Source organism: Geotrypetes seraphini, chromosome 3, assembly GCF_902459505.1.
Source record: "Geotrypetes seraphini chromosome 3, aGeoSer1.1, whole genome shotgun sequence".
Taxonomy (NCBI): domain Eukaryota; kingdom Metazoa; phylum Chordata; class Amphibia; order Gymnophiona; family Dermophiidae; genus Geotrypetes; species Geotrypetes seraphini.
Window position 1 is genome coordinate 221,226,607 of NC_047086.1, and position 14,900 is coordinate 221,241,506.

General features: G+C 43.5%; 1 protein-coding gene across 2 annotated transcripts in view; it reads right to left on the bottom strand.

Moving 5' to 3' along the window:
• The window catches only part of CACNB3 (calcium voltage-gated channel auxiliary subunit beta 3), a 144,985-nt gene extending 131,022 nt beyond the window's left edge, over positions 1-13,963 (bottom strand). Inside the window, exon 1 of one of the 2 annotated variants that reach the window (XM_033938798.1) lies at positions 13,849-13,963. In XM_033938798.1, coding sequence (XP_033794689.1) covers positions 13,849-13,887 — 39 coding nt within the window. In that variant the 5' untranslated portion in view covers positions 13,888-13,963. Of the gene's footprint in view, positions 1-12,453; positions 12,555-13,848 lie in introns of those variants that run through there. The other variant, XM_033938797.1, reaches the window with a different exon arrangement.
• Positions 13,964-14,900: the final 937 nt, after the last annotated feature.

Consider the following 14,900-nt stretch of genomic DNA (forward strand, 5'->3'; position numbering starts at 1 on the left):
CCCTCATTTTTACCCTGATTTTTGTATCTTTTATAGTTAATCAAAAATTATTTGCTAATGGATGTTGATTTAATCTTAGGATTAGATTGTTTGCTGTGATGGTTAGTAACACTAGTGAGGTCTAAACTTGAGCATAAGCTACCAAAGACTGTAAACATTATTTAAATAGAGTATAATCATTCTTTCCATATATGGGCTTGTAATTCACACATCCATACTTATCAACATAGATGCAGTAGACCAAAAAAGCAAACAAAAGGCTAGGAATTAAGAACATAAGAAGTTGCCTCTGCTGAGGCAGACCATAGGTCCATCCTGCCCAGCGGTCCGCTCCCGCGGCGGCCCATCAGGCCCATTGCCTGAGCAATGGTCTATACCTATCTATACCCCTCAATCCCTTTTTCTTCTAGGAATCTATCCAAACCTTCTTTGAAACCATTTAATGTTTTCTTGTCTACAACAGCCTCTGGAAGCGCGTTCCATGTATCCACCACCCTCTGAGTGAAGAAGAACTTCCTAGCGTTTGTTCTAAACCTGTCCCCTTTCAATTTCTCCGAGTGCCCCCTTGTGCTCGTGGTGGGTGGTAAATAGGACTAAGAATATTATAAGACCTCTCTATTGCTCCATGATGTGACCTCATCTTGAGTATTGCATTCAGTTCTGGTCACTGTATCTCAAAAAAATATAGCAGAATTAGAAAAAGTTCAAAGAAGAGCAGCCAAGATAATAAAGGGGAATGGCAAAAGAGGTTAGGGCTCTTCAGTTTGGAAAAGAGACGGTTGAGGTGAGATATGACTCAAGTCTACAAAATCCTGACTGGTATAGAACAAGTACAAGAGAATCAATTTTTTTTTCTCGGTCCAAAATTACAAAGACTAGGGTCCACTTGATGAAATTACAAGACTTTTAAAACCAATAGGAGGAAATATTTTTTCACTCAGAGAATAGTTAAGCTCTGGAACGCATTGCCAGTAAGAGCAGTTAACATAGATGGGTTAAAAAAAAGGTTTAGGCAAATTCCTGGAGGAAAAGTTCATAGTCTGTTATTGAGACAGACATGGGGGAAACTATTGCTTGCCCTGGGATCAGTAGCATGAAATGAAGCTACTATTTGGGTTTCTGTTAGGTACTTGTGACTTGGATTGGACACTGGAAACAGGATACTGGGCTAGATAGAGCATTGATCTGACCCAGTATAGCTTATTTTTTAGTGTTGGGTTTTATTTATTAAACATTTATAGAATTCTTTACAAGAAAGATTCAGAAAAAGGAAAGAAAAGAAATTCACATAAAATACAGTAATACACATCCATTCCTTCTAGTCCACATCATGAAAAAAATCCTTGCCTACCTAATTGCCTAGTAATTTCAGGCATAAAATCCAATTACATTGAACTTGTTCTTATGGAACTAGCTTACTGATTTTGATTTCAAATTAATTTTGTACTTATCAATTTTTTTTACCCAGAACTTTCTGCTTAATATATCCCTAACCATTAGGATTGCCAACTTTGTGCCAAAGAAAAACCTGACACATACCCTGCTCCATGCCCTTTCCAGTATGCCATGCCAAACCTGCTGTTGCACCCTTCACCACCCAGCCCTCTACTACCATCTAAGGACTATGATTAATTCACAGACTTTACAGAACAGCAAAAAAGAAACACATTCCAGACCTATATAGAAAAACTGCCCTAACAAAGCAGCACTAATGGCCAGAATTCAAGACAGTAGCAATAATAATAATAATTTATTTCTTATATACCGCTGTACCGTGAGGTTCTAAGCGGTTTACAGTAGAAACAGAAGAAATGCAATAAGTAAGATTAATTAAGATGAAGAGAAAGTACTTAGAGTTCCTATAAAATACCTATAAAAGGCTGCACCCTAAAATATCAATATACTTCCTGCTAGATTTCAAAATTCTGAGAATTTAAAAAAAAATATTCTTTATTCCTTTTCAAGCCAACATAAAGTGCAACAGATAATGAACAAATATTTCAATAAACAGCACTCATTGCATTCAAATATAATAATAAGTATATATTACCACCACCCCCTCCCCCCTTCCTGGATGTGTTCAACACTCATAGAGAAACTAAAGGGTAATACTAATGATCAAGTCAAACAAAATTTTGTTAATGGGTCCCAAATTTTTTTTAAATTACAGTAGTGTCCCAATTGTGTTGTATGTGTACGTTCAAATTTATAAACTTGGCATAAAGATTCCCATCAGAAATTGTAATTTAGCCTATCCCAATTCTTCGTGATAAGTTGCATTGCAACTCCTGTCATGGTAAGGAATAATTTATTCTTATGTATATCAATTGGATTCTTGGATAATAAAAGAGTTCCAAACAACACTAGATCATATGATAACAACAGCGAGGTTTCTAATATCGCATTTATTTGACCCCCATATAGATCTCCAGAATTTAAGTATCAAGGGACAATAGAATAACAAATGATCTAATGTCCCTGCTTCAAGGTGACAGTGCCAGCATCTATTAGACTTGGAACTATGTAATTTTTGTAATCTAACAGGGTTCCAAAAACTTCTATGTAACAAAAAAAAAAAACATGCCTGTCTCATAGTTGCTGATGCTGTACATCTCATCCTCCAAGTCCAAATACTTGGCCATTGAGATGCAGAAATATGCTGCTTTATCTCAATGCTCCAAATGTCTTTAAGACTAGTTTTTGGTTTCTTATTCAAAAATTCAGATATTAATTTATACCACTTGGCTGCCTGATGCCCCAGCAAATCTGTCTGGAAGCATAGACCCGGCAAGTTATACTGAGTTTTTAAATTACGCCATTCAGGGAACCCCTGCTTCAACTACAACCATTTATATACTTGAGACTTTGCAATGCCAAATGTTTGTTGCAGTCATGAAAAGTCAAGCAGCTTTCCATCTGATAACACATCATCCAGTGTGCGTATACCTGCCTGCAGCCAGTGCTTCCAGAGGATCTTACACTCGCCAATTTGAATCTTGGAGTTCAATCACAAGGACTGACACGTGGATTGATGAATCTTAATAGGTGTCAAGTTATTAATAAATTTTAATGTATGCCATGTGGAGAATAAAATTCTATTGTCCTTATAAATCCTAGGTAACTTGATACTTAAAATATGGCACAATCTCATTGGGGACAGGAGTTGCCATTCTAAATAAAACCAATCCGGAAGTTGCTCCAAGACCTCAGGTAGGGTCCAATACATACCATGTCGCATTATGAAAGCTTGATGGTATCTGTAGACATTGGGGAAAATTTACCCTGCCTTCCGCAATTGGTTTTTGCAAGGATACTAAAGCAATTCTAGCAGTTTTACCCAGCCAAATAAATTTCCTGAGTATACTATTCAATTTTTTATAGAAGGACCCTTGAAAATAAATCGGCAACATGCTCATTCAGGGAATTTTTTAAAAATAGTATTCTCCTGTACTACAGATAAATGCATTCAAAAAGATCTTTTTTGTTATTGAGGAAATTAAGGAGACTTGGGCATTATCTTACTTTACAGCTAGTGGTAGAGTTTATTGTCCCAACTGGACTACTGCAATGTTGTTACGTAGACTGTCATAAATATATATATATATATATATTTTTTTTTTTTTTAAATTACAAATGATTCAAAACATGGCAGCAAGATTGATATATTTGGCACATAAATATGACAGTGTCACCCTGATGCTTAAAAACTGGGCCTCTTCTCCCTTGAAAAGAGGAGACTGAGAGGGGACATGATGGAAACATTCAAGATAATGAAGGGAATAAAGTTAGTAGATAAAGACAAGTTGTTCACCCTCTCCAAGATAGAGAGAACGGGAGGACACTCTCTAAAGTTAAAAGGGGATAGATTCCGTACAAACTAAGGAAGTTCTTCTTCACTCAGAGAGTGGTGGAAAACTGGAACGCTCTTCCGGAGGCTCTTATAGGGGAATTTGCTCACCACATGGTTTTCTGCATGACCACTAATCTTCTAATCCAAATAAGATCATTAATATTGAAATGCCATGTAAACTAACAGAATGATTGATGCTCTAAAATGGCTTCACAATGCACCAAAAAAAGTGATTGCTTTTAGCGATCCGAAAATAAAAAGCAACTAGTCAAGACCATTCAGTTACCTTTCCTATAGATAGTTCAGCCCTGAAATTAATATACCTTTTCTTTTAATGAGCACAGATGCTGTGTGTGTGTTACACACATACAATATCTGCCCCATTAAAAAGAAATATATAAACCGAGTCTCCGCCCCTAATAACGAGTCATCTCCCCCTCCTCGACGCCAACTGCAGGTCTCTGAACTCCACGACAATGACGGCTGCCCCCGTGACAGTGATGCACCCATAGAGACAGGAGGGATACCCATTCCCTCCTGCCTCAGCAACCCCATTGTGCATCTGGGTCAGCTGGACCCCCCCCCCCCCGACACCCACCTCGCCCTACATGAAGATCCCCCCTCTCACCACCCCACTAACAAAACTCCAAAAGACAACCGTGGTGGGCTGGGGGTCAGCTCAGAACCCCCCCCCCACAAGTTCAAGCAACCCCATAGCCCCTCCTCCATACCTCGTTGTAAAAGCCAGCAAGAGGGATGCCCACTCCCTCTTGCCAGCAGGCTTGCCTCTTCGAAATGGTGGGCCTTCCCCTTTCTGGTGCATCCTGGGGTGCACCGGGGAGGTGCCTAAGGTCCTGATTGGCCTGGATACCTTAAGCCCCTTGGAGTGTTAGGCCGGACGAAGAGTTGGAAGGGGGGAGTGCTAGGGCGGATGTCCAGGTGGCCTGGATGCACAGCAGGATTGCTGAGGCAGGAAGGAGTGGGCATCCCTCCTGTCTCTCTCTGGATGCATCGCTGATGCGGGACGGACGTCATCCGGGGGAGGGGGGGAGGTTGGGGACTCATAGTTGTCATCAAGGAGGGAGGGGTGTGATGGCTGTGGTCAGGAGGGGAATTTGGCATGGCTTTTTTAAAAATGGGGACAGATATTGTGTGTGGGTAACACACACAGCATCTGTGTCCATTAAAAAAAAAAAGTTAAAAGGTTTCCTGCCCCAAACAGCTGAGTGGCAGGAGGCTGATTTGGGGCTCCTGCCTCTCAGCTGTTCAGGCTTCCCCTCCCGGCTCTGTGAATGTATGAGAGTCGTTATCACATCGATTCATCGGTGGGATTGGACAGGGATTACGACGAACCTCTGCTCAAATCATTTGCATGCATGTTTGAGCATCGGTCGCTTTTTTGGAATCGGCTGAAAATTGGACCGCAGCGGACCCTCGTGGTCTTACTGACCCTGTTTAGTTCATCTAGGCCTCATGCTGGGTCACAGGGCAGAAATTTGGGAAGGGTTGTGTCGCCTTCAGCTTCAGGCAAGCCTGGGGCCCCCTTGGCATGGGGATCTAAGGGTTGTAGGTTCTTTCCACTGCTTGGCTTGGTAGCAATTGAAATATAGCTGTGACATTAGTTTTTGTTACCTTTTATATTGTAATTACCATGGTTGCACTCCCTAACTCTGGATCTGGGGTTAACACTTCGCTTCAGTGTCTAAGAGGCCTAGCCTGAAAAGAAGCATCTGTAAAATTAATTGGTCCAAGCTCAACCATCTTTCATGAGTTCTTCAGCAGTTTTCTTTATCTCTGATAAGAATAGATATGGTATGCTATTCAGTTAAAGAGATTTCTAGGCTTTTATGCACCAGTGCCAGAGCGTAAGAGTATCTTTCTCTACAGAAGCAAAAATAAGTGTCACTGTAGGCATGATTCATCAGTTTCTGACATGTAATAGGACTCCTGCCCCTCCATCACTCCAGGATCCCAGCAAGCAGAGCACAGATAGCAGGAAAATATGAAAGTAAATCATCGCAGCACTCCCCCTTTGCAAACCTGAACCACTATTTTTGATGTTTTGAGTAGGGTTACCAGGTGTCCGGATTTACCAGACATGTCCTCTTTTCAGAAGACTGTCCGGGTGTCCGGACGGTTTTCTCCTCTATCCATGGAGAATGTATCATGTTGCTGCAGCCCTAAATTGTCTGCCCTTTCTCTCACATAACTCTTCCCGCTCAGCTGAAATTGAATCTTCAGGCCATCCAGCAGCAGCAGCAGCGAGGTGAGCCTGCTGCCGTCAGCCGCTCCCAGAAACCTTCTCTTTGGAGTGTCCCGCCTAGACGGAAACAGGAAGTCACTTCGGAGATGTGGCTTTCAAGGAAGGCTCACCTTGTTGCTGCTGCTAGCTAGCGCACAGATTCAATTTCCGTGAGGAGGAAAGCGGGGGAAGGGAAAGACAAAAGCACCAACACATGGGGGTGGAGGGGGGTGAAGGAGAGAGGGATAAAAAGAGAAGGACCCACGAGGGAGGGAGGGAGGTTCTGGACAGATATAGAGAGAAAAGCAACCTCAGGAGGGGGTTGGAGGAAAGGAGGGAGAAGCACCTGGGGGGAGGTCAGAAGAAGGGAGAGAGAGAGAGAAGCACCCTCGGGGGGGGGGGGTTGGAGAGAGGGCAACCCCACCTCCTTCAGCCTCAAAATAGTGCCTAACTACTGCCTTGCTCTAGCCACTCCCAATCAAGCACTCAGGTGTAACTACAAACCAACCTCTGCAGCCCCCTCTTCTCTCTTGCTGCCTGTAACCTCGTCTCCTGCAGCCTTAGACTAGTGCCTAACTACTGCCTAGCTGTAGCCCCTCTCGATCAAGTAGTCAGGAGACCTCACAAACCTTGCTACATATTTAAACAAAGCCCTCTGTGGGTGGCACGAGTCTGGCGTGCCTCCCCCCCCATCCATTTTCTTCTCTATTCCTTTCCTTATAACTCCAATTCACTTTCTGCTTTTCATACTCACTTTCCCCACTCTTACTCCCTATCCCCTTCCACTCCATCCCAATAGTCCTCACTATCCTTCTCCTTTTCATATCCCCTCACCAGCCATCTTGTCATCTATCTTATTCTCAAGCTGAAACATTCTCTCCCTTCCATTCATCCATCTCTTTTCTCTTTGAGCACTTCCTGTCTTCGTCATTGCCATCACAATTCCCTTTTGCTTCGGCACACTCTCTTACTTCTTCTTCTGATCACCTCAGGGGATGTCAATCCCAACCCTGGCCCTTCACACCCTATGTTTTACCACATGTGCAACTGTCCCAACCTTATTCCTATTCCTCCCCTTCCTATTCCTCACTCCCTCTCTCAGGCACCCAATAGAATTTTCACTCTGCCTCTAACAAACTACCTTATATTCATGACTTCTTCATCTCCCATTCCTTCCACCTGCTTGCTCTGAGACATGGATTTGCCCCGAGTACTCCACTGCAGCTGCTGCCCTCTCACATGGGGGCTACCACTTCTCTCATACACCATGCCCTACTGGTCGAGGCAGAGGTGTTGGGATTCTTCTCTCTCTTTCTTGCAGATTTCAGCCTCTTCCCCCACTCCAATTGCATCGCCCTTCCTCATTTGAAGTCTACTCCATATGGTTATTCACTCCTCTACCTTTCCGGATAGTGGTCATATATCATCACCCTGATAAATGCTCTTCCTCCATTCTCACCAAGTTTGACCCCTGGCTTTCCATCTTCCTTGATTAATCTTCTCCCTCTCTCCTTGGGGATTTTAACATTCACACAGGTGGAAGAACAATTGGCTAAAAATGTAAAAAAGGGAAACAAAAATTTTTTCAGATATATTAGTGAAAGGAAGAAGGTGAAAAATGGAATTGCTAAACTAAAAGATGCTGGGAACCGATATGTGGAGAGTGATGAGGAAAAAGCAAATGTGCTAAACAAATACTTCTGTTCTGTGTTCACAGAAGAAAATCCTGGAGAAGGACCGAGATTGTCTGGCAAAGTTACATGAGAAAATGGAGTAGATTCTACCCCGTTCACGGAGGAGAGTGTTTATGAGCAATTGAAAAACTGAATGTGGACAAAGTGATGGGACCAGACGAGATCCATTCCAGGATACTAAGGGAGCTCAGAGAGGTTCTGGCGAGTCCTGTTAAAGACTTGTTCAATAAATCTCTGGAGACAGGAGTGGTTCCTGGCGGATTGTAGGAGAGCGGATGTGGTCCCTATTCACAAAAGTGGTCACAGGGATGAAGCAGGAAACTACAGGCCGGTGAACCTCACTTCAGTTGTTGGAAAAATAATGGAAGTGTTGCTGAAAGAAAGGATAGTGTACTTCCTTAAATCTAATGGGTTACAGGATCCGAGGCAACATGGCTTTACAAAAGGTAAATCGTGCCAAACGAACCTGATTGAATTTTTTGATTGGGTGACCAGAGAGCTGGATCGAGGACATATGCTAGATGTAATTTACTTAGATTTCAGCAAAGCCTTTGATACGGTTCCTCATAGGAGGCTGTTGAACAAACTTGAAGGGCTGAAGTTAGGCCCCAAATTGGTGAACTGGGTTAGAAACTGGCTGTCGGACAGACGCCAGAGGGTGGCAGTTAATGGAAGTCACTCGGAGGAAGGAAAGGTGAGTAGTGGAGTCCCTCAGGGTTCGGTGCTGGGGCCGATCCTGTTCAATATGTTTGTGAGTGACATTGCTGAAGGGTTAGAAGGAAAAGTGTGCCTTTTTGCAGATAATACCAAGATTTGTAACAGAGTAGACACCGAAGAGGGAGTGGAAAATATGAAAAAGGATCTGCAAAAGTTAGAGGAATGGTCTAATGCCTGGCAACTAAAATTCAATGCAAAGAAATGCAGAGTAATGCATTTGAGGATTAATAATTGGAAGGAATCGTATATGCTGGGAGGTGAAAAGCTGATATGCACGGATGGGAAGAGGGACCTTGGGGTGATAGTGTCCGAAGATCTAATGGCGAAAAAACAGTGTGACAAGGCGGTGGCTGCTGCCAGAAGGATGCTGGGCTGTATAAAGAGAGGCATAGCCAATAGAAGGAAGAAGGTATTGATGCCCCTGTACAGGTCATTGGTAAGGCCCCACTTGGAGTATTGTGTTCAGTTTTGGAGGCTGTATCTGGCAAAGAACATAAGAAGACTTGAAGCGGTCCAGAGGAGGGCGGCGAAAATGATAGGAAGCTTGCGCCAGAAGACATATGAGGAGAGACTGGAAGCCCTGAATATGTATACCCTAGAGGAAAGGAGAGACAGGGGAGATATGATTCAGACGTTCAAATACTTGAAGGATATTAACATAGAACATAATCTTTTCCAGAGAAAGGAAAATGGTAAAACCAGAGGACATAATTTGAGGTTGAGGGGTGGTAGATTCAAAGGCAATGTTAGGAAATTCTACTTTACGGAGAGGGTGGTGGATGCCTGGAATGCGCTTTCAAGAGAGGTGGTGGGAGAGTAAAACTGTGACTGAGTTCAAAGAAGCGTGGGATGAACACAGAGGATCTGGAATCAGAAAATAATATTAAATATTGAACTAAGGCCAGTACTGGGCAGACTTGCACGGTCTGTGTCTGTGTACGGCCGTTTGGTGGCGGATGAGCTGGGGAGGGCTTCAATGGCTGGGAGGGTGTAGATGGGATGGAGTAGGTTTTAACGGAGATTTTGGAAGTAGGAACCCAAGCACAGTACCAGGTAGAGCTTTGGATTCTTGCCCAGAAATAGCTAAGAAGAAAAAATTTAGATTGAATCAGGTTGGGCAGACTGGATGGACTATGTTACTATGTTACACTGATGATCCCTCCAACACTTATGCTTCTAAGTTTCTTGCCATAACCTCCTCATTTGACCTCCATCTGTGCTCTACTACCCCTACTCACTGGCATGGCCACTTTCTTGATCTTGTCTTCTTCTCCAAACTGCTTCCTCTCTAACTTCTCCACCTCATTGCTCCTTGTCTCTCAGATCATCATAACTTTCACAATTACTCAACCTGCCCCCAAGCCAACCCCAGTCATGACCAACAGGTTTCAAAATCTTCATGCCCTTGATCCTTCCACACTAGCCACCACTGTTTCACCTCTCCTCACCACTACTATGTTATCCAAGTCTGTTGATGAGGCTGTCTCGTTGTACAACTCTATTCTCTCATCTGCACTAGACATTCTTGCTGCCCCCATTCCCCGCTCTGACAGGTATACCAAACTTCAGCCTTGGCTTACTCCAAGTACCTGATACTTATATTCCTGTACCCACTCTGCTGAGCACCTTTGGCTTAAATTTTGTACACATGCTGATTTCCTTCACTTTAAATTTATGCTGACTTCCTTTAATTCTGCTCTCATGCTGGCCAAGTAAAACTACTACATCCAGTTAACTAACTCCCATTCTTCCAACCCCAACCATCTCTTTACCATGCTGAACTCCCTCCTCAAAGCACCCCCTCCTCCGACCCCTTCTTATATCTCTCCCCAAATGACGGCTGGTTCTCTTACATGGTTCACAAGATTGCCCTTGAATTTGCTGCAAAGTCATATCCTTCTCCACTTTCCACCATCCGTTCTTCTGACCTTCCAACTCCAACATCCCTTCTTCCTTCACCCTAACATCTCACGTGGAACCTGCACATCCTTCCTACTCCTGACCCACCTCCCCTTGCCTTGTCCCAACCTTTTGACCCTTCCTCAGCTCCTGCCAACTTTTCTTCCTTCTCTGAAATCACAGAGGAAGAAACCGCAAAACTTCTGTCCTCGGCCAAGCCTACTATATGCCCATTTGACCTTATTCCCACCCCTTTCTTGACCCCATCTCACATACTGTAGACTCCTTTCTCTATTGTTCCACAAGATGCTGGAGGAGTGACATTAAGTTTAGAGCACCAAAGTGAAAACTAGAGGACCCAGGTTCAAGTTTCACTGATGTTTCTTCTGACCTTAGGCCAGCCATTTCACCCTTCATTGCTTCAGGTGCAAACTTAGAAATAGATCCATCCTAAACATGACTTGTTGTGTTTTATTGTGCATTCACATATGCTTTAAAACGCATTAACTGGCAATTAGAAGATCAAACACTTAAAAAAATAAATAAATAACCCCCCAAAATGTGAAAATAGTCCTCAATTCAAGATTAATACCATCCTTCACTGGCAGTGGTGTAATCACAACCATCATAGCACCCCTGCCTACCACCTTGAACTATGAATAAAGTATTACTTATCTTGTATTATAGGAGGCAGGAAAGAAGATGGAGATATAAAAATCCAGTACAACAAAGTACCAGTGTCTGTGACTTCTCCAGGTACACAATTCCAAAGTGAAGAATTTTTAAAATATACTAAAAAAATATATGAGTTCGATAAACTCCCAGTCTCCAAGTTCAACACATTCAGTCCAATGGACATATACAAAATGTCATCTCTCCCTCTCCCTCTTCCTCAACACAAGTTCGTGTTTCACAATTTGCTTCATCAGGAGGAAGAACTGAATCTGTAATTGAGTATAGGGGAAAATGGTAACACACAGATTACTCTTTTATTCACATCCACCAGAGGTTTTGGTAACGGAAGCCACATTAACACATGGTGGTGTGTATTATTATGCATACACACGTTTTTAGGACACATTAACATATAGCGTTGTATGTTCTTGTGTGTTCCTACATTAACAAATCTAGCCCTTAGATTCTAAGCTCTCTGGGCCAGTGAACTGTAAACTGCTCCTAAATTGTAACTGGCCTCAAGATCTGAAATGGCGAATGATTAAATGGAAACCAGGGTATTAGCTGAGCTGACAAATTGTTTGTGACAGCCTAAGGGAGGAGGAAGGGGAGAGGGTGATGACTGTGACTGTGACAGAATGACTTTCGATGGCTGATTAGTGAAGCGGTGTTGTCATGATGACAGGGACCAGTCTTCCTCGCCTCCCTCCACCTCTGGCAGAGAAATGTACCGATGGTGGGATGTGGTAGGAAGGGGAATACTGGAAAACCAGAGGAAAATGAGCTGATCTCCTGGACTGGCCTTGTTCCTGGGGCCAGATACCAGAGATAACCATTGGAGGAAAGTTTCTGAAATAATCCTCTCCACAGCAAAACCCTTTATAACCCAATCTTAATAGGCACCTTTCCAAACAATCAGTCATTTCTGTTTTTGTCCCTGTTTCTCCCCCTCCCCCCTCCCCTTTCTCCCATTTAACTCATCTCTTCCTATGTCTCCCTCCTTCACTTTCTGCCAGTCTTTCTCACTATATCTCCATCCATCACTCCTTGGCTTGACTCCTTTTTTTGTCTTCCCTGGTTCAATTCCTGTGCTTGGAGCAGATTTCTCCCCTCAACCGTCTGCTTCATTTTCCGGGGCTCTTTTCATCTGTATCCTTTATACTCTGCCTGCTTTCCCTTCTTGTCCTCCTCCAGTCTTTCTCAGCTCCCATACAATTTGCTGCTGTCTGCTTAATATCTTTTTTTTTGGTACGGAAAGGGAAGAGCTTTTTGAATCACAGTAAACAAAATCAAAGCCTCAGTGCACGGCAATAAAGAAGGATGCGGTTCCTGAGACATTACAAACCCCTGCCACATAGCAATTGTGAAATGGTTACCTCGTTGAGGAGAAATGTAGCACTGGAGTCAGAAAAAGACATAGAAGGTTCAGGGCTGTGCTCTCAAAGGCTCCTCCGACCCAAGGCAGCTTCAAATCCTCCCTCTCTCTCTCTCAGTCTCTGTATCTGTGCTGCTCTCTGGCTTTCACACATTCTCTCCCCCTTCTTTGCCTCATCCCTCCCTCCGCTCTTCCTCCCTCCCTCCCTCTCTCTGTCTTTGTGTGGTTGAAATAATGGACCCACAGAAGGCTAAGTGCACTATAACCATATTAATGGCTTATAGTAACAAACTGGAGAATGTGTTATTGAGATTGCAAAAGCTCAGGATATATTTTTCTCTGTGTTTCAGCAGAAAGGAAAGGCTGAGAGTGGGACGTGATACCCTTCAAGCTTTTCTTGGGAAAAGGCATGTCTCCTTCCCAAAGCCTCACCACCCTGTCAGGCCAGTTATTGACCAGCCCAGTTTGCTATCCGGATACGCCTTTTCCCGAGAGCTCTTGAAATGTTTGCGCCAGATCTTTCATTTTATTAACAAAACCAAACCTGTTTCTAAGAGAGATGAATGCTAATGAATCCTGTTCCACATGAGCCTCTCCTGGGCCTTTCCTCTCACCCTTCTCTGTTGTAGGATGGAGGAGCTTAAGGCGCATCTCCTCGAAACTGTCTTTTTCTCCGCAGGACTTTAGAATTCAGTGCTCATCAGAGCAGGTTGTGGTTACAATGCTTGGATGTCTTCAAATAGCTCACCCAGCACTTTTGCAGGACTTTAACTTGCTAAGTAAGGAGAAAATGGCCCAGCCCTATTCTGGCAGTTCAGAATGCAGACTAATGAAATATTCATAGAGACTTCAGCTTCATGGCCTTCTCCAGTCTAATCTGCTTCAAGAATAGCTGCAAAGAGGGGATTGCACTGTCTAGGAGGTGGGGGAGAGGGAGGGGAAGGGGAAGCTCAGAGCCCCTGCAGGCTCTTCCATTCCCTGCAGGAGGTACTGTAGGGAATGACACTGTAAGGAAAACTTCTGTGAAGAGCTCTCAGGCAGAGATTTGCAGTACTACCCAGGAAAAGAGAAGATAATAATAAAAAATATATATACAAAAGAAACATCCAACTTGACTTTCTTCAACTCAAAATCATCTCTTCATATTAAAGGTAACCAAGTTCTCTTCCTCCCCACAAATTCTTTAACCCCCCCCCCCCTCATACCTGAATTCTGAATTAGGAACTGAAAATTAATCAGCAGTCTTTAATGAAGGCAGGGACTGAATTTAAACAAGTCTGAACCTTCTTTCAAGAGTCCCCCGATAGCACAGCCTGCTCTACTGAGAATAGCTGAAGCCCATGCCTCCAGCAGGGCGACATGGCACAGGCAAATATACCCTGACCCAGGCTGTTACCTCGTTTAGCAGGAACACACTGGAATTCGAAAGCGACATGCAAGGTAGCTGCTTCCCTGCGGACTGCAAGAAGACTGAGAGAACTGGGACCTCTTACTGCTAACATCATCCAAACAGCTCACTCCCAGATCACACGCCTGGCAAGCCCAGCCCCACAGACGATCTCACAGGACAGTGCCCAGGTCCAGCCCACAAACTCTCACAGGACAGTGAGTGCACAAATTCAGCTCGCAAACACTCACAGGCAGATCCAGCTTCACAGACTCACAGGACAGTGTACAAAATGGATGAACTCGGCAACTATGACAGCAGTGTTGATGGTGCTGCTAGCAGCAGCGGTCCCAAACTCAAACCCTTTGCAGGGCCACATTTTGGATTTGGAGGTACTTGGAGGGCCTCAGAAAAAAAATAGTCAATGTCTTATGAAAGAAATGACAATTTTGCATGAGGTAAAACTCTTTATAGTTTATAAATCTTTCCTTTTGGCTAAGTCTTAATAATAATAGTGTCATTTATTGCTAAAGAGACATAGGATCAAGAAACTGTTTATTTTATTTTTGTGATTATGATAAACATACCGAGGGCCTCAAAATAGGACCTGGCGGGCCGCATGTGGTCTCCAGGCCGCAAGTTTGAGACCACTGGTCGTCAGTGAGTGCCTGGTGCGGGGACCAAAGGTTGCTCATTGAGCTCTATAACAAGTTTCAAGTTTTATTAGGATTTTATATACCGCCTAACAAGGTTATCTAAGCGATTTTGCAATCAGGTACACGAGCATTTTCCCAGCGCATAAACATACATTCCTCAATGCATTTTAGAAGAGTGCAACTTGAGATGTTCCAATCAGTGGGGGATGGGAGAGCGGTCCAACCCGGGTGCCATGTTGATGGGGCACCAGCACTCCTTCCCTTCCTCTCAAGTTTCAAGTTTTATTAAAATTTTTATGTTTTGCAATATCATAAATTCAAAGCGATTTACAATTAAAAACAGGGTCTTAGTTATTAACTACAATAAACACACGAACATTACGGACTTATACATAGGGGAAGTGG